The 26805-nt window shown below is 43.3% G+C and overlaps 1 protein-coding gene across 1 annotated transcript in view; it reads right to left on the bottom strand.

Annotated features, from left to right (window-relative positions):
- The window catches only part of DDX11 (DEAD/H-box helicase 11), a 132258-nt gene that overhangs the window by 90532 nt on the left and 14921 nt on the right, over window positions 1-26805 (bottom strand). Inside the window, exon 11 of the mRNA XM_073650295.1 lies at window positions 24587-24633. Coding sequence (XP_073506396.1) covers window positions 24587-24633 — 47 coding nt within the window. The remainder of the gene's footprint in view (window positions 1-24586; window positions 24634-26805) is intronic.

Below are 26805 nucleotides of genomic sequence, written 5' to 3'. Positions count from 1 at the left end.
ACAGGATGTAACTCAGGATCAGTAATGTAATGTATGTACACAGTGACTGCACCAGCAGAATAGTGAGTGCAGCTCTGGAGTATAATACAGGATGTAACTCAGGATCAGTAATGTAATGTATGTACACAGTGACTGCACCAGCAGAATAGTGAGTGCAGCTCTGGAGTATAATACCGGATGTAACTCAGGATCAGTAATGTATGTACACAGTGACTGCACCAGCAGAATAGTGAGTGCAGCTCTGGAGTATAATACAGGATGTAACTCAGGATCAGTAATGTATGTACACAGTGACTCCCCCAGCAGAATAGTGAGTGCAGCTCTGGAGTATAGTGCAGGAGGTAACTCAGGATCAGTAATGTAATGTATGTACACAGTGACTGCACCAGCAGAATAGTGAGTGCAGCTCTGGAGTATAATACAGGATGTAACTCCGGATCAGTAATGTAATGTATGTACACAGTGACTGCACCAGCAGAATAGTGAGTGCAGCTCTGGAGTATAATACAGGATGTAACTCAGGATCAGTAATGTAATGTATGTACACAGTGACTGCACCAGCAGAATAGTGAGTGCAGCTCTGGGGTATAATACAGGATGTAACTCAGGATCAGTAATGTAATGTATGTACACAGTGACTGCACCAGCAGAATAGTGAGTGCAGCTCTGGAGTATAATACAGGATGTAACTCGGGATCAGTAATGTAATGTATGTACACAGTGACTGCACAAGCAGAATAGTGAGTGCAGCTCTGGAGTATAATACAGGAGGTAACTCAGGATCTGTAATGTAATGTATGTACACAGTGACTGCACCAGCAGAATAGTGAGTGCAGCTCTGGAGTATAACACAGGATGTAACTCAGGATTAGTAATGTAATGTATGTACACAGTGACTGCACCAGCAGAATAGTGAGTGCAGCTCTGGAGTATAATACAGGATGTAACTCAGGATCAGTAATGTAATGTATGTACACAGTGACTGCACCAGCAGAATAGTGAGTGCAGCTCTGGAGTATAATACAGGATGTAACTCGGGATCAGTAATGTAATGTATGTACACAGTGACTGCACAAGCAGAATAGTGAGTGCAGCTCTGGAGTATAATACAGGAGGTAACTCAGGATCTGTAATGTAATGTATGTACACAGTGACTGCACCAGCAGAATAGTGAGTGCAGCTCTGGAGTATAATACAGGATGCAACTCAGGATCAGTAATGTAATGTATGTACACAGTGACTGCACCAGCAGAATAGTGAGTGCAGCTCTGGAGTATAATACAGGATGTAACTCAGGATCAGTAATGTAATGTATGTACACAGTGACTGCACCAGCAGAATAGTGAGTGCAGCTCTGGAGTATAATACCGGATGTAACTCAGGATCAGTAATGTAATGTATGTACACAGTGACTGCACCAGCAGAATAGTGAGTGCAGCTCTGGAGTATAATACAGGATGTAACTCAGGATCAGTAATGTATGTACACAGTGACTGCACCAGCAGAATAGTGAGTGCAGCTCTGGAGTATAATACAGGATGTAACTCCGGATCAGTAATGTAATGTATGTATACAGTGACTGCACCAGCAGAATAGTGAGTGCAGCTCTGGGGTATAATACAGGATGTAACTCAGGATCAGTAATGTAATGTATGTACACAGTGACTGCACCAGCAGAATAGTGAGTGCAGCTCTGGAGTATAATACAGGATGTAACTCAGGATCAGTAATGTAATGTATTTACACAGTGACTGCACCAGCAGAATAGTGAGTGCAGCTCTGGAGTATAATACAGGAGGTAACTCAGGATCAGTAATGTAATGTATGTACACAGTGACTGCACCAGCAGAATAGTGAGTGCAGCTCTGGAGTATAATACAGGAGGTAACTCAGGATCAGTAATGTAATGTATGTACACAGTGACTGCACCAGCAGAATAGTGAGTGCAGCTCTGGAGTATAATACATGATGTAACTCAGGATCAGTAATGTAATGTATGTACACAGTGACTGCACCAGCAGAATAGTGAGTGCAGCTCTGGAGTATAATACAGGATGTAACTCAGGATCAGTAATGTAATGTATGTACACAGTGACTGCACCAGCAGAATAGTGAGTGCAGCTCTGGAGTATAATACAGGATGTAACTCAGGATCAGTAATGTAATGTATGTACACAGTGACTGCACCAGCAGAATAGTGAGTGCAGCTCTGGAGTATAGTACAGGAGGTAACTCAGGATCAGTAATGTAATGTATGTACATAGTGACTGCACCAGCAGAATAGTGAGTGCAGCTCTGGAGTATAATACAGGATGTAACTCGGGATCAGTAATGTAATGTATGTACACAGTGACTGCACCAGCAGAATAGTGAGCGCAGCTCTGGAGTATAATACAGGATGTAACTCAGGATCAGTAATGTAATGTATGTACACAGTGACTGCACAAGCAGAATAGTGAGTGCAGCTCTGGAGTATAATACAGGAGGTAACTCAGGATCAGTAATGTAATGTATGTACACAGTGACTGCACCAGCAGAATAGTGAGTGCAGCTCTGGAGTATAATACAGGATGTAACTCAGGATCAGTAATGTAATGTATGTACACAGTGACTGCACCAGCAGAATAGTGAGTGCTGCTCTGGAGTATAATACAGGATGTAACTCAGGATCAGTAATGTAATGTATGTACACAGTGACTGCACCAGCAGAATAGTGAGTGCAGCTCTGGAGTATAATACAGGATGTAACTCAGGATCAGTAATGTAATGTATTTACACAGTGACTGCACCAGCAGAATAGTGAGTGCAGCTCTGGAGTATAATACAGGAGGTAACTCAGGATCAGTAATGTAATGTATGTACACAGTGACTGCACCAGCAGAATAGTGAGTGCAGCTCTGGAGTATAATACATGATGTAACTCAGGATCAGTAATGTAATGTATGTACACAGTGACTGCACCAGCAGAATAGTGAGTGCAGCTCTGGAGTATAATACAGGATGTAACTCAGGATCAGTAATGTAATGTATGTACACAGTGACTGCACCAGCAGAATAGTGAGTGCAGCTCTGGAGTATAATACAGGATGTAACTCAGGATCAGTAATGTAATGTATGTACACAGTGACTGCACCCGCAGAATAGTGAGCGCAGCTCTGGAGTATAATACAGGATGTAACTCAGGATCAGTAATGTAATGTATGTACACAGTGACTCCCCCAGCAGAATAGTGAGTGCAGCTCTGGAGTATAATACAGGATGTAACTCCGGATCAGTAATGTAATGTATGTATACAGTGACTGCACCAGTGGAATAGTGAGTGCAGCTCTGGGGTATAATACAGGATGTAACTCAGGATCAGTAATGTAATGTATGTACACAGTGACTGCACCAGCAGAATAGTGAGTGCAGCTCTGGAGTATAATACAGGATGTAACTCGGGATCAGTAATGTAATGTATGTATACAGTGACTCCACCAGCAGAATAGTGAGCGCAGCTCTGGAGTATAATACAGGATGTAACTCAGGATCAGTAATGTAATGTATGTACACAGTGACTGCACAAGCAGAATAGTGAGTGCAGCTCTGGAGTATAATACAGGAGGTAACTCAGGATCAGTAATGTAATATATGTACACAGTGACTGCACAAGCAGAATAGTGAGTGCAGCTCTGGAGTATAACACAGGATGTAACTCAGGATTAGTAATGTAATGTATGTACACAGTGACTGCACCAGCAGAATTGTGAGTGCAGCTCTGGAGTATAATACAGGATGCAACTCAGGATCAGTAATGTAATGTATGTACACAGTGACTGCACCAGCAGAATAGTGAGTGCAGCTCTGGAGTATAATACAGGATGTAACTCAGGATCAGTAATGTAATGTATGTACACAGTGACTGCACCAGCAGAATAGCGAGTGCAGCTCTGGAGTATAATACAGGATGTAACTCAGAGTCAGTAATGTGATGTATGTACACAGTGACTGCAGCGGCAGAATAGTGAGTGCAGCTCTGGAGTATAATACAGGATGTAACTCAGGATCAGTAATGTAATGTATGTACACAGTGACTGCACCAGCAGAATAGTGAGTGCAGCTCTGGAGTATAATAGAGGATGTAACTCAGGATCAGTAATGTAATGTATGTACACAGTGACTGCACCAGCAGAATAGTGAGTGCAGCTCTGGATTATAATACAGGATGTAACTCAGGGTCAGTAATGTGATGTATGTACACAGTGACTCCACCAGCAGAATAGTGAGTGCAGCTCTGCAGTATAATACAGGATGTAACTCAGGATCAGTAATGTAATGTACACAGTGACTGCACCAGCAGAATAGTGAGTGCAGCTCTGGAGTATAATACAGGATGTAACTCAGGATCAGTAATGTAATGTATGTACACAGTGACTGCACCAGCAGAATAGTGAGTGCAGCTCTGGAGTATAATACCGGATGTAACTCAGGATCAGTAATGTATGTACACAGTGACTGCACCAGCAGAATAGTGAGTGCAGCTCTGGAGTATAATACAGGATGTAACTCAGGATCAGTAATGTATGTACACAGTGACTCCCCCAGCAGAATAGTGAGTGCAGCTCTGGAGTATAGTGCAGGAGGTAACTCAGGATCAGTAATGTAATGTATGTACACAGTGACTGCACCAGCAGAATAGTGAGTGCAGCTCTGGAGTATAATACAGGATGTAACTCCGGATCAGTAATGTAATGTATGTATACAGTGACTGCACCAGCAGAATAGTGAGTGCAGCTCTGGGGTATAATACAGGATGTAACTCAGGATCAGTAATGTAATGTATGTACACAGTGACTGCACCAGCAGAATAGTGAGTGCAGCTCTGGAGTATAATACAGGATGTAACTCAGGATCAGTAATGTAATGTATGTACACAGTGACTGCACCAGCAGAATAGTGAGTGCAGCTCTGGGGTATAATACAGGATGTAACTCAGGATCAGTAATGTAATGTATGTACACAGTGACTGCACCAGCAGAATAGTGAGTGCAGCTCTGGAGTATAATACAGGATGTAACTCGGGATCAGTAATGTAATGTATGTACACAGTGACTGCACAAGCAGAATAGTGAGTGCAGCTCTGGAGTATAATACAGGAGGTAACTCAGGATCTGTAATGTAATGTATGTACACAGTGACTGCACAAGCAGAATAGTGAGTGCAGCTCTGGAGTATAACACAGGATGTAACTCAGGATTAGTAATGTAATGTATGTACACAGTGACTGCACCAGCAGAATAGTGAGTGCAGCTCTGGAGTATAATACAGGATGCAACTCAGGATCAGTAATGTAATGTATGTACACAGTGACTGCACCAGCAGAATAGTGAGTGCAGCTCTGGAGTATAATACAGGATGTAACTCAGGATCAGTAATGTAATGTATGTACACAGTGACTGCACCAGCAGAATAGTGAGTGCAGCTCTGGAGTATAATACCGGATGTAACTCAGGATCAGTAATGTAATGTATGTACACAGTGACTGCACCAGCAGAATAGTGAGTGCAGCTCTGGAGTATAATACAGGATGTAACTCAGGATCAGTAATGTATGTACACAGTGAGTGCACCAGCAGAATAGTGAGTGCAGCTCTGGAGTATAATACAGGATGTAACTCCGGATCAGTAATGTAATGTATGTATACAGTGACTGCACCAGCAGAATAGTGAGTGCAGCTCTGGGGTATAATACAGGATGTAACTCAGGATCAGTAATGTAATGTATGTACACAGTGACTGCACCAGCAGAATAGTGAGTGCAGCTCTGGAGTATAATACAGGATGTAACTCAGGATCAGTAATGTAATGTATTTACACAGTGACTGCACCAGCAGAATAGTGAGTGCAGCTCTGGAGTATAATACAGGAGGTAACTCAGGATCAGTAATGTAATGTATGTACACAGTGACTGCACCAGCAGAATAGTGAGTGCAGCTCTGGAGTATAATACATGATGTAACTCAGGATCAGTAATGTAATGTATGTACACAGTGACTGCACCAGCAGAATAGTGAGTGCAGCTCTGGAGTATAATACAGGATGTAACTCAGGATCAGTAATGTAATGTATGTACACAGTGACTGCACCAGCAGAATAGTGAGTGCAGCTCTGGAGTATAATACAGGATGTAACTCAGGATCAGTAATGTAATGTATGTACACAGTGACTGCACCAGCAGAATAGTGAGTGCAGCTCTGGAGTATAGTACAGGAGGTAACTCAGGATCAGTAATGTAATGTATGTACATAGTGACTGCACCAGCAGAATAGTGAGTGCAGCTCTGGAGTATAATACAGGATGTAACTCGGGATCAGTAATGTAATGTATGTATACAGTGACTCCACCAGCAGAATAGTGAGCGCAGCTCTGGAGTATAATACAGGATGTAACTCAGGATCAGTAATGTAATGTATGTACACAGTGACTGCACCAGCAGAATAGTGAGTGTAGCTCTGGAGTATAATACTGGATGTAACTCAGGATCAGTGATGTAATGTATGTACACAGTGACTGCACCAGCAGAATAGTGAGTGCAGCTGTGGAGTATAATACAGGATGTAACTCAGGATCAGTAATGTAATGTATGTACACAGTGACTGCACCAGCAGAATAGTGAGTGCAGCTCTGGAGTATAATACCGGATGTAACTCAGGATCAGTAATGTAATGTATGTACACAGTGACTGCACAAGCAGAATAGTGAGTGCAGCTCTGGAGTATAATACAGGAGGTAACTCAGGATCAGTAATGTAATGTATGTACACAGTGACTGCACAAGCAGAATAGTGAGTGCAGCTCTGGAGTATAACACAGGATGTAACTCAGGATTAGTAATGTAATGTATGTACACAGTGACTGCACCAGTAGAATAGTGAGTACAGCTCTGGAGTATAATACAGGAGGTAACTCAGGATCAGTAATGTAATGTATGTACACAGTGACTGCACAAGCAGAATAGTGAGTGCAGCTCTGGAGTATAACACAGGATGTAACTCAGGATTAGTAATGTAATGTATGTACACAGTGACTGCACCAGCAGAATAGTGAGTGCAGCTCTGGAGTATAATACCGGATGTAACTCAGGATCAGTAATGTAATGTATGTACACAGTGACTGCACCAGCAGAATAGTGAGTGCAGCTCTGGAGTATAATACAGGATGTAACTCAGGATCAGTAATGTAATGTATGTACACAGTGACTGCACCAGCAGAATAGTGAGTGTAGCTCTGGAGTATAATACTGGATGTAACTCAGGATCAGTGATGTAATGTATGTACACAGTGACTGCACCAGCAGAATAGTGAGTGCAGCTCTGGAGTATAATACAGGATGTAACTCAGGATCAGTAATGTAATGTATGTACACAGTGACTGCACCAGCAGAATAGTGAGTGCAGCTCTGGAGTATAATACCGGATGTAACTCAGGATCAGTAATGTAATGTATGTACACAGTGACTGCACCAGCAGAATAGTGAGTGCAGCTCTGGAGTATAATACAGGATGTAACTCAGGATCAGTAATGTAATGTATGTACATAGTGACTGCACCAGCAGAATAGTGAGTGTAGCTCTGGAGTATAATACTGGATGTAACTCAGGATCAGTGATGTAATGTATGTACACAGTGACTGCACCAGCACAATAGTGAGTGCAGCTCTGGAGTATAATACAGGATGTAACTCAGGATCAGTAATGTAATGTATGTACACAGTGACTGCACCAGCAGAATAGTGAGTGCAGCTCTGGAGTATAATACCGGATGTAACTCAGGATCAGTAATGTAATGTATGTACACAGTGACTGCACCAGCAGAATAGTGAGTGCAGCTCTGGAGTATAATACAGGATGTAACTCAGGATCAGTAATGTAATGTATGTACACAGTGACTGCACCAGCAGAATAGTGAGTGCAGCTCTGGAGTATAATACTGGATGTAACTCAGGATCAGTAATGTATGTACACAGTGACTGCACCAGCAGAATAGTGAGTGCAGCTCTGGAGTATAATACAGGATGTAACTCAGGATCAGTAATGTATGTACACAGTGACTCCCCCAGCAGAATAGTGAGTGCAGCTCTGGAGTATAGTACAGGAGGTAACTCAGGATCAGTAATGTAATGTATGTACACAGTGACTGCACCAGCAGAATAGTGAGTGCAGCTCTGGAGTATAATACAGGATGTAACTCCGGATCAGTAATGTAATGTATGTATACAGTGACTGCACCAGCAGAATAGTGAGTGCAGCTCTGGGGTATAATACAGGATGTAACTCAGGATCAGTAATGTAATGTATGTACACAGTGACTGCACCAGCAGAATAGTGAGTGCAGCTCTGGAGTATAATACAGGATGTAACTCGGGATCAGTAATGTAATGTATGTACACAGTGACTGCACCAGCAGAATAGTGAGTGCAGCTCTGGAGTATAATACAGGATGTAACTCAGGATCAGTAATGTAATGTATGTACACAGTGACTGCACCAGCAGAATAGTGAGTGCAGCTCTGGAGTATAATACCGGATGTAACTCAGGATCAGTAATGTAATGTATGTACACAGTGACTGCACCAGCAGAATAGTGAGTGCAGCTCTGGAGTATAATACAGGATGTAACTCAGGATCAGTAATGTAATGTATGTACACAGTGACTGCACCAGCAGAATAGTGAGTGCAGCTCTGGAGTATAATACAGGATGCAACTCAGGATCAGTAATGTAATGTATGTACACAGTGACTGCACCAGCAGAATAGTGAGTGCAGCTCTGGAGTATAATACAGGATGTAACTCAGGATCAGTAATGTAATGTATGTACACAGTGACTGCACCAGCAGAATAGTGAGTGCAGCTCTGGAGTATAATACCGGATGTAACTCAGGATCAGTAATGTAATGTATGTACACAGTGACTGCACCAGCAGAATAGTGAGTGCAGCTCTGGAGTATAATACAGGATGTAACTCAGGATCAGTAATGTATGTACACAGTGACTGCACCAGCAGAATAGTGAGTGCAGCTCTGGGGTATAATACAGGATGTAACTCAGGATCAGTAATGTAATGTATGTACACAGTGACTGCACCAGCAGAATAGTGAGTGCAGCTCTGGAGTATAATACAGGATGTAACTCAGGATCAGTAATGTAATGTGTGTACACAGTGACTGCACCAGCAGAATAGTGAGTGCTGCTCTGGAGTATAATACAGGATGTAACTCAGGATCAGTAATGTAATGTATGTACACAGTGACTGCACCAGCAGAATAGTGAGTGCAGCTCTGGAGTATAATACAGGATGTAACTCAGGATCAGTAATGTAATGTATTTACACAGTGACTGCACCAGCAGAATAGTGAGTGCAGCTCTGTAGTATAATACAGGAGGTAACTCAGGATCAGTAATGTAATGTATGTACACAGTGACTGCACGAGCAGAATAGTGAGTGCAGCTCTGGAGGATAATACAGGATGTAACTCAGGATCAGTAATGTAATGTATGTACACAGTGACTGCACCAGCAGAATAGTGAGTGCAGCTCTGGAGTATAATACAGGATGTAACTCAGGATCAGTAATGTAATGTATGTACACAGTGACTGCACCAGCAGAATAGTGAGTGCAGCTCTGGAGTATAATACAGGATGTAACTCAGGATCAGTAATGTAATGTATGTACACAGTGACTGCACCAGCAGAATAGTGAGTGCAGCTCTGGAGTATAATACAGGAGGTAACTCAGGATCAGTAATGTACTGTATGTACACAGTGACTGCACCAGCAGAATAGTGAGTGCAGCTCTGGAGTATAATACAGGAGGTAACTTAGGATCAGTAATGTAATGTATGTACACAGTGACTGCACCAGCAGAATAGTGAGTGCAGCTCTGGAGTATAATACAGGATATAACTCAGGATCAGTAATGTAATGTATGTACACAGTGACTGCACCAGCAGAATAGTGAGTGCAGCTCTGGAGTATAATACAGGATGTAACTCAGGATCAGTAATGTAATGTATGTACACAGTGACTGCACCAGCAAAATAGTGAGTGCAGCTCTGGAGTATAATACAGGATGTAACTCAGGATCAGTAATGTAATGTATATACACAGTGACTGCACCAGCAGAATAGTGAGTGCAGCTCTGGAGTATAATACAGGAGGTAACTCAGGATCAGTAATGTAATGTATGTACACAGTGACTGCACCAGCAGAATAGTGCGCGCAGCTCTGGAGTATAATACAGGATGTAACTCAGGATCAGTAATGTAATGTATGTACACAGTGACTGCACCAGCAGAATAGGGAGTGCAGCTCTGGAGTACAATACAGGATGTAACTCAGGATCAGTAATGTAATGTATGTACACAGTGACTGCACCAGCAGAATAGTGAGTGTAGCTCTGGAGTATAATACAGGATATAACTCAGGATCAGTAATGTAATGTATGTACACAGTGACTGCAGCGGCAGAATAGTGAGTGCAGCTCTGGAGTATAATACAGGATGTAACTCAGGATCAGTAATGTAATGTATGTACACAGTGACTGCACCAGCAGAATAGTGAGTGCAGCTCTGGAGTATAATACAGGATGTAACTCAGGATCAGTAATGTAATGTATGTACACAGTGACTGCACCAGCAGAATAGTGAGTGCAGCTCTGGAGTATAATACAGGATGTAACTCAGGATCAGTAATGTAATGTATGTACACAGTGACTGCACCAGCAGAATAGTGAGTGCAGCTCTGGGGTATAATACAGGAGGTAACTCAGGATCAGTAATTTAATGTATGTACACAGTGACTGCACCAGCAGAATAGTGAGTGCAGCTCTGGAGGATAATACAGGAGGTAACTCAGGATCAGTAATGTAATGTATGTACACAGTGACTGCACCAGCAGAATAGTGAGTGGAGCTCTGGAGTATAATACAGGATGTAACTCAGGATCAGTAATGTAATGTATGTACACAGTGACTGCACCAGCAGAATAGTGAGTGAAGCTCTGGAGTATAATACAGGATGTAACTCAGGATCAGTAATGTAATGTATGTACACAGTGACTGCACGAGCAGAATAGTGAGTGCAGCTCTGGAGGATAATACAGGATGTAACTCAGGATCAGTAATGTAATGTATGTACACAGTGACTGCACCAGCAGAATAGTGAGTGCAGCTCTGGAGTATAATACAGGATGTAACTCAGGATCAGTAATGTAATGTATGTACACAGTGACTGCACCAGCAGAATAGTGAGTGCAGCTCTGGAGTATAATACAGGATGTAACTCAGGATCAGTAATGTAATGTATGTACACAGTGACTGCACCAGCAGAATAGTGAGTGCAGCTCTGGAGTATAATACAGGAGGTAACTCAGGATCAGTAATGTACTGTATGTACACAGTGACTGCACCAGCAGAATAGTGAGTGCAGCTCTGGAGTATAATACAGGAGGTAACTTAGGATCAGTAATGTAATGTATGTACACAGTGACTGCACCAGCAGAATAGTGAGTGCAGCTCTGGAGTATAATACAGGATATAACTCAGGATCAGTAATGTAATGTATGTACACAGTGACTGCACCAGCAGAATAGCGAGTGCAGCTCTGGAGTATAATACAGGATGTAACTCAGGATCAGTAATGTAATGTATGTACACAGTGACTGCACCAGCAAAATAGTGAGTGCAGCTCTGGAGTATAATACAGGATGTAACTCAGGATCAGTAATGTAATGTATATACACAGTGACTGCACCAGCAGAATAGTGAGTGCAGCTCTGGAGTATAATACAGGAGGTAACTCAGGATCAGTAATGTAATGTATGTACACAGTGACTGCAGCGGCAGAATAGTGAGTGCAGCTCTGGAGTATAATACAGGATGTAACTCAGGATCAGTAATGTAATGTATATACACAGTGACTGCACCAGCAGAATAGTGAGTGCAGCTCTGGAGTATAATACAGGAGGTAACTCAGGATCAGTAATGTATGTACACAGTGACTGCACCAGCAGAATAGTGAGTGCAGCTCTGGAGTATAATACTGGATCTAACTCAGGATCAGTAATGTAATGTATATACACAGTGACTGCACCAGCAGAATAGTGAGTGCAGCTCTGGAGTATAATACAGGATGTAACTCAGGGTCAGTAATGTGATGTATGTACACAGTGACTGCAGCGGCAGAATAGTGAGTGCAGCTCTGGAGTATAATACAGGATGTAACTCAGGATCAGTAATGTAATGTATGTACACAGTGACTGCACCAGCAGAATAGTGAGTGCAGCTCTGGAGTATAATACAGGAGGTAACTCAGGATCAGTAATGTGATGTATGTACACAGTGACTGCAGCGGCAGAATAGTGAGTGCAGCTCTGGAGTATAATACAGGATGTAACTCAGGATCAGTAATGTAATGTATGTACACAGTGACTGCACCAGCAGAATAGTGAGTGCAGCTCTGGAGTATAATACAGGATGTAACTCAGGGTCAGTAATGTGATGTATGTACACAGTGACTGCAGCGGCAGAATAGTGAGTGCAGCTCTGGAGTATAATACAGGATGTAACTCAGGATCAGTAATGTAATGTATATACACAGTGACTGCACCAGCAGAATAGTGAGTGCAGCTCTGGAGTATAAAACAGGATGTAACTCAGGATCAGTAATGTAATGTATGTACACAGTGACTGCACCAGCAGAATAGTGAGTGCAGCTCTGGAGTATAATACAGGATGTAACTCAGGATCAGTAATGTAATGTATATACACAGTGACTGCACCAGCAGAATAGTGAGTGCAGCTCTGGAGTATAATACAGGAGGTAACTCAGGATCAGTAATGTATGTACACAGTGACTGCACCAGCAGAATAGTGAGTGCAGCTCTGGAGTATAATACTGGATCTAACTCAGGATCAGTAATGTAATGTATATACACAGTGACTGCACCAGCAGAATAGTGAGTGCAGCTCTGGAGTATAATACAGGATGTAACTCAGGGTCAGTAATGTGATGTATGTACACAGTGACTGCAGCGGCAGAATAGTGAGTGCAGCTCTGGAGTATAATACAGGATGTAACTCAGGATCAGTAATGTAATGTATGTACACAGTGACTGCACCAGCAGAATAGTGAGTGCAGCTCTGGAGTATAATACAGGAGGTAACTCAGGATCAGTAATGTGATGTATGTACACAGTGACTGCAGCGGCAGAATAGTGAGTGCAGCTCTGGAGTATAATACAGGATGTAACTCAGGATCAGTAATGTAATGTATGTACACAGTGACTGCACCAGCAGAATAGTGAGTGCAGCTCTGGAGTATAATACAGGATGTAACTCAGGGTCAGTAATGTGATGTATGTACACAGTGACTGCAGCGGCAGAATAGTGAGTGCAGCTCTGGAGTATAATACAGGATGTAACTCAGGATCAGTAATGTAATGTATGTACACAGTGACTGCACCAGCAGAATAGTGAGTGCAGCTCTGGAGTATAATACAGGATGTAACTCAGGATCAGTAATGTAATGTATGTACACAGTGACTGCACCAGCAGAATAGTGAGTGCAGCTCTGGAGTATAATACAGGAGGTAACTCAGGATCAGTAATGTGATATATGTACACAGTGACTGCAGCGGCAGAATAGTGAGTGCAGCTCTGGAGTATAATACAGGATGTAACTCAGGATCAGTAATGTAATGTATGTACACAGTGACTGCACCAGCAGAATAGTGAGTGCAGCTCTGGAGTATAATACAGGATGTAACTCAGGGTCAGTAATGTGATGTATGTACACAGTGACTGCAGCGGCAGAATAGTGAGTGCAGCTCTGGAGTATAATACAGGATGTAACTCAGGATCAGTAATGTAATGTATGTACACAGTGACTGCACCAGCAGAATAGTGAGTGCAGCTCTGGATTATAATACAGGATGTAACTCAGGGTCAGTAATGTAATGTATGTACACAGTGACTGCACCAGCAGAATAGTGAGTGCAGCTCTGGAGTATAATACAGGATGTAACTCAGGATCAGTAATGTATGTACACAGTGACTGCACCAGCAGAATAGTGAGTGCAGCTCTGGGGTATAATACTGGATCTAACTCAGGATCAGTAATGTAATGTATATACACAGTGACTGCACCAGCAGAATAGTGAGTGCAGCTCTGGAGTATAATACAGGATGTAACTCAGGATCAGTAATGTAATGTATGTACACAGTGACTGCACCAGCAGAATAGTGAGTGCAGCTCTGGAGTATAATACAGGATGTAACTCAGGATCAGTAATGTAATGTACACAGTGACTGCACCAGCAGAATAGTGAGTGCAGCTCTGGAGTATAATACAGGATGTAACTCAGGATCAGTAATGTAATGTATGTACACAGTGACTGCACCAGCAGAATAGTGAGTGCAGCTCTGGAGGATAATACAGGAGGTAACTCAGGATCAGTAATGTAATGTATGTACACAGTGACTGCAGCGGCAGAATAGCGAGTGCAGCTCTGGAGTATAATACAGGATCTAACTCAGGAACAGTAATGTAATGTATATACACAGTGACTGCACCAGCAGAATAGCGAGTGCAGCTCTGGAGTATAATACAGGATGTAACTCAGGATCAGTAATGTAATGTATGTACACAGTGACTGCACCAGCAGAATAGTGCGCGCAGCTCTGGAGTATACTACAGGATGTAACTCAGGATCAGCAATGTAATGCATGTACACAGTGACTGCACCAGCAGAATAGGGAGTGCAGCTCTGGAGTATACTACAGGATATAACTCAGGATCAGTAATGTAATGTATGTACACAGTGACTGCACCAGCAGAATAGTGAGTGCAGCTCTGGAGTATAATACAGGATGTAACTCAGGATCACTAATGTAAAGTATGTACACAGTGACTGCACCAGCAGAATAGTGAGTGCAGCTCTGGAGTATAATACAGGAGGTAACTCAGGATCAGTAATGTAATGTATGTACACAGTGACTGCACCAGCAGAATAGTGAGTGCAGCTCTGGAGTATAATACAGGATGTAACTCAGGATCAGTAATGTAATGTATGTACACAGTGACTGCACCAGCAGAATAGTGAGTGCAGCTCTGGAGTATAATACAGGATGTAACTCAGGATCAGTAATGTAATGTATGTACACAGTGACTGCATCAGCAGAATGGTGAGTGCAGCTCTGGGGTATAATACAGGAGGTAACTCAGGATCAGTAATGTAATGTATGTACACAGTGACTGCACCAGCAGAATAGTGAGTGCAGCTCTGGAGGATAATACAGGAGGTAACTCAGGATCAGTAATGTAATGTATGTACACAGTGACTGCACCAGCAGAATAGTGAGTGCAGCTCTGGAGGATAATACAGGAGGTAACTCAGGATCAGTAATGTAATGTATGTACACAGTGACTGCACCAGCAGAATAGTGAGTGGAGCTCTGGAGTATAATACAGGATGTAACTCAGGATCAGTAATGTAATGTATGTACACAGTGACTGCACCAGCAGAATAGTGAGTGTAGCTCTGGAGTATAATACAGGAGGTAACTCAGGATCAGTAATGTAATGTATGTACACAGTGACTGCACCAGCAGAATAGTGAGTGCAGCTCTGGAGTATAATACAGGATGTAACTCAGGATCAGTAATGTAATGTATGTACACAGTGACTGCACCAGCAGAATAGTGAGTGCAGCTCTGGAGTATAATACAGGATGTAACTCAGGATCAGTAATGTAATGTATGTACACAGTGACTGCACCAGCAGAATAGTGAGTGCAGCTCTGGGGTATAATACAGGAGGTAACTCAGGATCAGTAATGTAATGTATGTACACAGTGACTGCACCAGCAGAATAGTGAGTGCAGCTCTGGAGGATAATACAGGAGGTAACTCAGGATCAGTAATGTAATGTATGTACACAGTGACTGCACCAGCAGAATAGTGAGTGGAGCTCTGGAGTATAATACAGGATGTAACTCAGGATCAGTAATGTAATGTATGTACACAGTGACTGCACGAGCAGAATAGTGAGTGCAGCTCTGGAGGATAATACAGGATGTAACTCAGGATCAGTAATGTAATGTATGTACACAGTGACTGCACCAGCAGAATAGTGAGTGCAGCTCTGGAGTATAATACAGGATGTAACTCAGGATCAGTAATGTAATGTATGTACACAGTGACTGCACCAGCAGAATAGTGAGTGCAGCTCTGGAGTATAATACAGGATGTAACTCAGGATCAGTAATGTAATGTATGTACACAGTGACTGCACCAGCAGAATAGTGAGTGCAGCTCTGGAGTATAATACAGGAGGTAACTCAGGATCAGTAATGTACTGTATGTACACAGTGACTGCACCAGCAGAATAGTGAGTGCAGCTCTGGAGTATAATACAGGAGGTAACTTAGGATCAGTAATGTAATGTATGTACACAGTGACTGCACCAGCAGAATAGTGAGTGCAGCTCTGGAGTATAATACAGGATATAACTCAGGATCAGTAATGTAATGTATGTACACAGTGACTGCACCAGCAGAATAGTGAGTCCAGCTCTGGAGTATAATACAGGATGTAACTCAGGATCAGTAATGTAATGTATGTACACAGTGACTGCACCAGCAAAATAGTGAGTGCAGCTCTGGAGTATAATACAGGATGTAACTCAGGATCAGTAATGTAATGTATATACACAGTGACTGCACCAGCAGAATAGTGAGTGCAGCTCTGGAGTATAATACAGGAGGTAACTCAGGATCAGTAATGTAATGTATGTACACAGTGACTGCAGCGGCAGAATAGTGAGTGCAGCTCTGGAGTATAATACAGGATGTAACTCAGGATCAGTAATGTAATGTATATACACAGTGACTGCACCAGCAGAATAGTGAGTGCAGCTCTGGAGTATAAAACAGGATGTAACTCAGGATCAGTAATGTAATGTATGTACACAGTGACTGCACCAGCAGAATAGTGAGTGCAGCTCTGGAGTATAATACAGGATGTAACTCAGGATCAGTAATGTAATGTATATACACAGTGACTGCACCAGCAGAATAGTGAGTGCAGCTCTGGAGTATAATACAGGAGGTAACTCAGGATCAGTAATGTATGTACACAGTGACTGCACCAGCAGAATAGTGAGTGCAGCTCTGGAGTATAATACTGGATCTAACTCAGGATCAGTAATGTAATGTATATACACAGTGACTGCACCAGCAGAATAGTGAGTGCAGCTCTGGAGTATAATACAGGATGTAACTCAGGGTCAGTAATGTGATGTATGTACACAGTGACTGCAGCGGCAGAATAGTGAGTGCAGCTCTGGAGTATAATACAGGATGTAACTCAGGGTCAGTAATGTGATGTATGTACACAGTGACTGCACCAGCAGAATAGTGAGTGCAGCTCTGGAGTATAATACAGGAGGTAACTCAGGATCAGTAATGTGATGTATGTACACAGTGACTGCAGCGGCAGAATAGTGAGTGCAGCTCTGGAGTATAATACAGGATGTAACTCAGGATCAGTAATGTAATGTATGTACACAGTGACTGCACCAGCAGAATAGTGAGTGCAGCTCTGGAGTATAATACAGGATGTAACTCAGGGTCAGTAATGTGATGTATGTACACAGTGACTGCAGCGGCAGAATAGTGAGTGCAGCTCTGGAGTATAATACAGGATGTAACTCAGGATCAGTAATGTAATGTATATACACAGTGACTGCACCAGCAGAATAGTGAGTGCAGCTCTGGAGTATAAAACAGGATGTAACTCAGGATCAGTAATGTAATGTATGTACACAGTGACTGCACCAGCAGAATAGTGAGTGCAGCTCTGGAGTATAATACAGGATGTAACTCAGGATCAGTAATGTAATGTATATACACAGTGACTGCACCAGCAGAATAGTGAGTGCAGCTCTGGAGTATAATACAGGAGGTAACTCAGGATCAGTAATGTATGTACACAGTGACTGCACCAGCAGAATAGTGAGTGCAGCTCTGGAGTATAATACTGGATCTAACTCAGGATCAGTAATGTAATGTATATACACAGTGACTGCACCAGCAGAATAGTGAGTGCAGCTCTGGAGTATAATACAGGATGTAACTCTGGGTCAGTAATGTGATGTATGTACACAGTGACTGCAGCGGCAGAATAGTGAGTGCAGCTCTGGAGTATAATACAGGATGTAACTCAGGATCAGTAATGTAATGTATGTACACAGTGACTGCACCAGCAGAATAGTGAGTGCAGCTCTGGAGTATAATACAGGAGGTAACTCAGGATCAGTAATGTGATGTATGTACACAGTGACTGCAGCGGCAGAATAGTGAGTGCAGCTCTGGAGTATAATACAGGATGTAACTCAGGATCAGTAATGTAATGTATGTACACAGTGACTGCACCAGCAGAATAGTGAGTGCAGCTCTGGAGTATAATACAGGATGTAACTCAGGGTCAGTAATGTGATGTATGTACACAGTGACTGCAGCGGCAGAATAGTGAGTGCAGCTCTGGAGTATAATACAGGATGTAACTCAGGATCAGTAATGTAATGTATGTACACAGTGACTGCACCAGCAGAATAGTGAGTGCAGCTCTGGAGTATAATACAGGATGTAACTCAGGATCAGTAATGTAATGTATGTACACAGTGACTGCACCAGCAGAATAGTGAGTGCAGCTCTGGAGTATAATACAGGAGGTAACTCAGGATCAGTAATGTGATGTATGTACACAGTGACTGCAGCGGCAGAATAGTGAGTGCAGCTCTGGAGTATAATACAGGATGTAACTCAGGATCAGTAATGTAATGTATGTACACAGTGACTGCACCAGCAGAATAGTGAGTGCAGCTCTGGAGTATAATACAGGATGTAACTCAGGGTCAGTAATGTGATGTATGTACACAGTGACTGCAGCGGCAGAATAGTGAGTGCAGCTCTGGAGTATAATACAGGATGTAACTCAGGATCAGTAATGTAATGTATGTACACAGTGACTGCACCAGCAGAATAGTGAGTGCAGCTCTGGATTATAATACAGGATGTAACTCAGGGTCAGTAATGTAATGTATGTACACAGTGACTGCACCAGCAGAATAGTGAGTGCAGCTCTGGAGTATAATACAGGATGTAACTCAGGATCAGTAATGTATGTACACAGTGACTGCACCAGCAGAATAGTGAGTGCAGCTCTGGGGTATAATACTGGATCTAACTCAGGATCAGTAATGTAATGTATATACACAGTGACTGGACCAGCAGAATAGTGAGTGCAGCTCTGGAGTATAATACAGGATGTAACTCAGGATCAGTAATGTAATGTATGTACACAGTGACTGCACCAGCAGAATAGTGAGTGCAGCTCTGGAGTATAATACAGGATGTAACTCAGGATCAGTAATGTAATGTACACAGTGACTGCACCAGCAGAATAGTGAGTGCAGCTCTGGGGTATAATACAGGATGTAACTCAGGATCAGTAATGTAATGTATAAACACAGTGACTGCACCAGCAGAATAGTGAGTGCAGCTCTGGGGTATAATACAGGATGTAACTCAGGATCAGTAATGTAATGTATGTACACAGTGACTGCACCAGCAGAATAGTGATTGCAGCTCTGGAGTATAATACAGGATGTAACTCAGGATCAGTAATGTATGTACACAGTGACTGCACCAGCAGAATAGTGAGTGCAGCTCTGGAGTATAATACAGGATGTAACTCAGGATCAGTAATGTATGTACACAGTGACTGCACCAGCAGAATAGTGAGTGCAGCTCTGGAGTATAATACAGGATGTAACTCAGGATCAGTAATGTAATGTATGTACACAGTGACTGCACCAGCAGAATAGTGAGTGCAGCTCTGGAGTATAATACAGGATGTAACTCAGGATCAGTAATGTAATGTATGTACACAGTGACTGCACCAGCAGAATAGTGAGCGCAGCTCTGGAGTATACTACAGGATGTAACTCAGGATCAGCAATGTAATGCATGTACACAGTGACTGCACCAGCAGAATAGGGAGTGCAGCTCTGGAGTATACTACAGGATATAACTCAGGATCAGTAATGTAATGTATGTACACAGTGACTGCACCAGCAGAATAGTGAGTGCAGCTCTGGAGTATAATACAGGATGTAACTCAGGATCAGTAATGTAATGTATGTACACAGTGACTGCACCAGCAGAATAGTGAGTGCAGCTCTGGAGTATAATACAGGATGTAACTCAGGATCAGTAATGTAATGTATGTACACAGTGACTACACCAGCAGAATAGTGAGTGCAGCTCTGGAGTATAATACAGGATGTAACTGAGGATCAGTAATGTAATGGATGTACACAGTGACTGCACCAGCATGATAGTGAGTGCAGCTCCGGAGGATAATACAGGATGTAACTCAGGATCAGTAATGTAATGGATGTACACAGTGACTGCACCAGCAGAATAGTGAGTGCAGCTCTGGAGTATAATACTGGATGTAACTCAGGATCAGTAATGTAATGTATGTACACAGTGACTGCACCAGCAGAATAGTGAGTGCAGCTCTGGAGTATAATACAGGAGGTAACTCAGGATCAGTAATGTAATGTATGTACACTGTGACTGCACCAGCAGAATAGTGAGTGCAGCTCTGGGGTATAATACAGGATGTAACTCAGGATCAGTAATGTAATGTATAAACACAGTGACTGCACCAGCAGAATAGTGAGTGCAGCTCTGGGGTATAATACAGGATGTAACTCAGGATCAGTAATGTAATGTATGTACACAGTGACTGCACCAGCAGAATAGTGATTGCAGCTCTGGAGTATAATACAGGATGTAACTCAGGATCAGTAATGTATGTACACAGTGACTGCACCAGCAGAATAGTGAGTGCAGCTCTGGAGTATAATACAGGATGTAACTCAGGATCAGTAATGTATGTACACAGTGACTGCACCAGCAGAATAGTGAGTGCAGCTCTGGGGTATAATACAGGATGTAACTCAGGATCAGTAATGTAATGTATGTACACAGTGACTGCATCAGCAGAATGGTGAGTGCAGCTCTGGGGTATAATACAGGAGGTAACTCAGGATCAGTAATGTAATGTATGTACACAGTGACTGCACCAGCAGAATAGTGAGTGCAGCTCTGGAGGATAATACAGGAGGTAACTCAGGATCAGTAATGTAATGTATGTACACAGTGACTGCACCAGCAGAATAGTGAGTGCAGCTCTGGAGGATAATACAGGAGGTAACTCAGGATCAGTAATGTAATGTATGTACACAGTGACTGCACCAGCAGAATAGTAAGTGCAGCTCTGGAGTATAATACAGGATGTAACTCAGGATCAGTAATGTAATGTATGTACACAGTGACTGCACCAGCAGAATAGTGAGTGCAGCTCTGGAGTATAATACAGGATGTAACTCAGGATCAGTAATGTAATGTATGTACACAGTGACTGCACCAGCAGAATAGTGAGTGCAGCTCTGGGGTATAATACAGGAGGTAACTCAGGATCAGTAATGTAATGTATGTACACAGTGACTGCACCAGCAGAATAGTGCGTGCAGCTCTGGAGGATAATACAGGAGGTAACTCAGGATCAGTAATGTAATGTATGTACACAGTGACTGCACCAGCAGAATAGTGAGTGCAGCTCTGGAGTATAATACAGGATGTAACTCAGGATCAGTAATGTAATGTATGTACACAGTGACTGCACCAGCAGAATAGTGAGTGCAGCTCTGGAGTATAATACAGGATGTAACTCAGGATCAGTAATGTATGTACACAGTGACTGCACGAGCAGAATAGTGAGTGCAGCTCTGGAGGATAATACAGGATGTAACTCAGGATCAGTAATGTAATGTATGTACACAGTGACTGCACCAGCAGAATAGTGAGTGCAGCTCTGGAGTATAATACAGGATGTAACTCAGGATCAGTAATGTAATGTATGTACACAGTGACTGCACCAGCAGAATAGTGAGTGCAGCTCTGGAGTATAATACAGGATGTAACTCAGGATCAGTAATGTAATGTATGTACACAGTGACTGCACCAGCAGAATAGTGAGTGCAGCTCTGGAGTATAATACAGGAGGTAACTCAGGATCAGTAATGTACTGTATGTACACAGTGACTGCACCAGCAGAATAGTGAGTGCAGCTCTGGAGTATAATACAGGAGGTAACTTAGGATCAGTAATGTAATGTATGTATACAGTGACTGCACCAGCAGAATAGTGAGTGCAGCTCTGGAGTATAATACAGGAGGTAACTTAGGATCAGTAATGTAATGTATGTACACAGTGACTGCACCAGCAGAATAGTGAGTGCAGCTCTGGAGTATAATACAGGATATAACTCAGGATCAGTAATGTAATGTATGTACACAGTGACTGCACCAGCAGAATAGTGAGTGCAGCTCTGGAGTATAATACAGGATGTAACTCAGGATCAGTAATGTGATGTATGTACACAGTGACTGCACCAGCAGAATAGTGAGTGCAGCTCTGGAGTATAATACAGGATGTAACTCAGGATCAGTAATGTAATGTATGTACACAGTGACTGCACCAGCAGAATAGTGAGTGCAGCTCTGGAGTATAATACAGGAGGTAACTCAGGATCAGTAATGTAATGTATGTACACAGTGACTGCAGCGGCAGAATAGTGAGTGCAGCTCTGGAGTATAATACAGGATGTAACTCAGGATCAGTAATGTAATGTATATACACAGTGACTGCACCAGCAGAATAGTGAGTGCAGCTCTGGAGTATAATACAGGATGTAACTCAGGATCAGTAATGTAATGTATGTACACAGTGACTGCACCAGCAGAATAGTGAGTGCAGCTCTGGAGTATAATACAGGATGTAACTCAGGATCAGTAATGTAATGTATATACACAGTGACTGCACCAGCAGAATAGTGAGTGCAGCTCTGGAGTATAAAACAGGATGTAACTCAGGATCAGTAATGTAATGTATGTACACAGTGACTGCACCAGCAGAATAGTGAGTGCAGCTCTGGAGTATAATACAGGATGTAACTCAGGATCAGTAATGTAATGTATATACACAGTGACTGCACCAGCAGAATAGTGAGTGCAGCTCTGGAGTATAATACAGGAGGTAACTCAGGATCAGTAATGTATGTACACAGTGACTGCACCAGCAGAATAGTGAGTGCAGCTCTGGAGTATAATACTGGATCTAACTCAGGATCAGTAATGTAATGTATATACACAGTGACTGCACCAGCAGAATAGTGAGTGCAGCTCTGGAGGATAATACAGGATGTAACACAGGATCAGTAATGTAATGTATGTATACAGTGACTGCACCAGCAGAATAGTGAGTGCAGCTCTGGAGGATAATACAGGATATAACTCAGGATCAGTAATGTAATGTATGTACACAGTGACTACACCAGCAGAATAGTGAGTGCAGCTCTGGAGTATAATACAGGATGTAACTCAGTATCAGTAATGTAATGTATGTATACAGTGACTGCACCAGCAGAATAGTGAGTGCAGCTCTGGAGGATAATACAGGATGTAACTCAGGATCAGTAATGTAATGTATGTACACAGTGACTACACCAGCAGAATAGTGAGTGCAGCTCTGGAGTATAATACAGGATGTAACTGAGGATCAGTAATGTAATGTATGTACACAGTGACTGCACCAGCAGAATAGTGAGTGCAGCTCTGGAGTATAATACAGGATGTAACTCAGGATCAGTAATGTAATGTATGTACACAGTGACTGCACCAGCAGAATAGTGAGTGCAGCTCTGGAGTATAATACTGGATGTAACTCAGGATCAGTAATGTAATGTATGTACACAGTGACTGCACCAGCAGAATAGTGAGTGCATCTCTGGAGTATAATACAGGATATAACTCAGGATCAGTAATGTAATGTATGTACACAGTGACTGCACAAGCAGAATAGTGAGCGCAGCTCTGGAGTATAATACAGGATGTAACTCAGGATCAGTGATGTAATGTATGTACACAGTGACTGCACCGGCAGAATAGTGAGTGCTACTCTGGAGTATAATACAGGATGTAACTCAGGATCAGTGATGTAATGTATGTACACAGTGACTGCACCAGCAGAATAGTGAGTGCAGCTCTGGAGTATAATACAGGAGGTAACTCAGGATCAGTAATGTAATGTATGTACACAGTGACTGCACCAGCAGAATAGTGAGTGCAGCTCTGGAGTATAATACAGGATAATGTATGTACAGTGGGTGTCTTCTCCGGCCCCCGCTGTACGCAGCGATTCTCAGCTGTCAGTAGATGAGAGAACAAGTTTTCTAAAAGGAAGGACGGCTCTTGTGCAAAGCAAAAAACATATCGCAAATGAATACAAACAGAAGGTTCCTGTGAGGCGGTCGGTGTCGGTGGGAGACGACCGTCATCCTCAGTAATTTAAGAAAATGAGGAGGAAATGAGGGAGTAACAGACAGCGGATTACAGCACAGTTGCGGTGATTACGGCACGTACCTGTATCGCTCCGCGTACTGCGCCAGCTGGGAGTGAGCCTGGCACAACTGCAAGGAAACAGAGACAGTGAGGCCCGGGGGCGCGGGGGTCCGGCCAGAAAGACATTAATTACTCTGCGCTTTGTGCAGAACCTGAAATCACAGAGCAGAGATCATGTGAGGAGGACGAGCCGGGATCTGCGGCGGCAGAACACGACGCTGAGCGGCGAGAAGAGCGCGGTCATTAGCTGCGATCCCCAGCGTCCTGAAGAACAACGAGCACGACGCCATGATGTGCCGAGGTCTTAATTGCTTCCCTGGACTTCATCATGTGTAATTATGCGAGACGCGGAGGGAAATCACCAAGAAAGCAATGACGGATGCGGACGGAGTCGCCCGTCTAATCTCGGGTCTTCGCTTTTATTCACTGCCAGGAAGCCGAGATCCTGAAAAAATGAGTTAGGAATCGAGAAAGTTGTAAAACTTTTCTCATATTTTACGGCTTTGCGGTAAGTGAGAAAAATCCTGAGAGCGCCGCGAAGGTGAAAAGAGGAAACGGCGCGGCTGGGTGTAAAAATAAAAGCCATAAATAAAAGATCTCGCCCAGTGGGGGAGGAAAAACGGGGTCTCCGCCACTTTCCCACTCGCAGTCACGTTAGCGCATGTATAAACCATGAAGAGTATCGCGCTCTAATTTATCTTTATCTATTCACTTCAGCCGGCAGAGGAGGCGAAAAGAAGTAATCAGGTCCTCCTAAATAAGGTGTATCGCGGGGGCATGCTATTACTTCAGGATTGGACCCCCGCTGCTCAGAGAAAAGGGGGCGCAATACTAAAACAGCAAAGCACCCCTTCCGCCGTGTTTATCGTCATAGCACCACTGTCAACCTTGAAAGATCGGACTTTCACAGAAGCGGCGATACCAAAGATTTGTTTTTTTTAATTTTCAGACCCCATAAGGGACTGCAATGGGGTCCTTATGCAAGCCCTTAGCATCTCAGTACAGCAGAAATTAGATAGAACAAACCCCCCTTCCCAGAAACGAATGTGATCATTTAATGTACATGTATTTTGTATGAAGAGGGCGTAAAAGCTGTGTTATACAGCCAGCACCAGCCTTTATCAGCTGCGACCGGAACTGCCTCCCGTAAGGGGACCGCAATGGGGTCCTTATGCAGACACTTGGCGTTTCAGAAGAGCAGAGATGGGATAGAACAAAGCCCCCTCCCCAGAAACTAATGCGACCATAAAGTGTACATGTATGTCGTATGGAGCGGGGGCGTGGCAGCTGTGTTATACAGCCAGCACCAGCCTTTATCAGCTGCGACCATAAAGTGTACATGTATGTCGTATGGAGCGGGCGTGGAAGCTGTGTTATACAGCCAGCACCAGCCTTTATCAGCTGCGACCGGAACTGCCTGATTGCTGCTGTTTAGTCACGGTCAGTAGCATTTAAATGGCTGCGCGTCGGCTCCCATCGCCGTCCTCCTCTCTGTGATGTGATTTCAGGGCTGATGACGGGGGTATGCGGAAGACCTCCCATCGCTGCCATGTTGGTCCTCCTGAGACTAAGCTTTATAGGGAAACGTTAATTACTCTATATACTTATATAAAGAACAAGCGATCAAAAGATCAGAAGTTCACGTACCTGGCACATGCCGGGAAGGGGTTAAAACTGTACCATCCCAGATTCATCACAATTAGACAGGAGACTCCGACCTCGAGTCCGTGCAGAACACGGCGACATCTGGTGTTATACCCCCTGCGGTGCACCCTGGGCCGGCCGGAGCACGCGACCTTATTATCAGGCTTCTCGGAGATCCAGATGTGCGGGATTATATAAGTGGAAACGTGACACCGGGAGGACGGCGGCGGCACATGTGTCCACTCAGCCGGAAAACCAATTACAACTTCATCACTCCTAGATTGCTTTTCTATTTAGCCGCCGTGCGGACGGGAAACCAGCGGCCGATCCGACCCATGAAAGCAAAAATGAAATTTTACCAATCTATATGGAGACGTCGGCAGACGCCGGGGCCTGACCTTCGCCTCGGTCTGATGCTTCTCCACGTCCTCTGATTTCTGACACCTCGGGCCGCGATAAACGGGCAGAGGTCAGACTCGGACCCAGAGCGGCGCCACCACAAAATTCTCAATTTCCGCCACGGCCGACATTTTTTGCTTTTTCCGAGAGTCAAAACTTTTTCAATCTTTCCTTCCCCGTCGCCTGAGCTGGCACCC

Source organism: Phyllobates terribilis, unplaced genomic scaffold (genome assembly GCF_046119375.1).
Source record: "Phyllobates terribilis strain yellow unplaced genomic scaffold, ASM4611937v1 Scaffold_10__3_contigs__length_209671492, whole genome shotgun sequence".
Taxonomy (NCBI): Eukaryota; Metazoa; Chordata; class Amphibia; order Anura; family Dendrobatidae; genus Phyllobates; species Phyllobates terribilis.
This window is presented reverse-complemented; position numbering and strand designations above follow the sequence as displayed.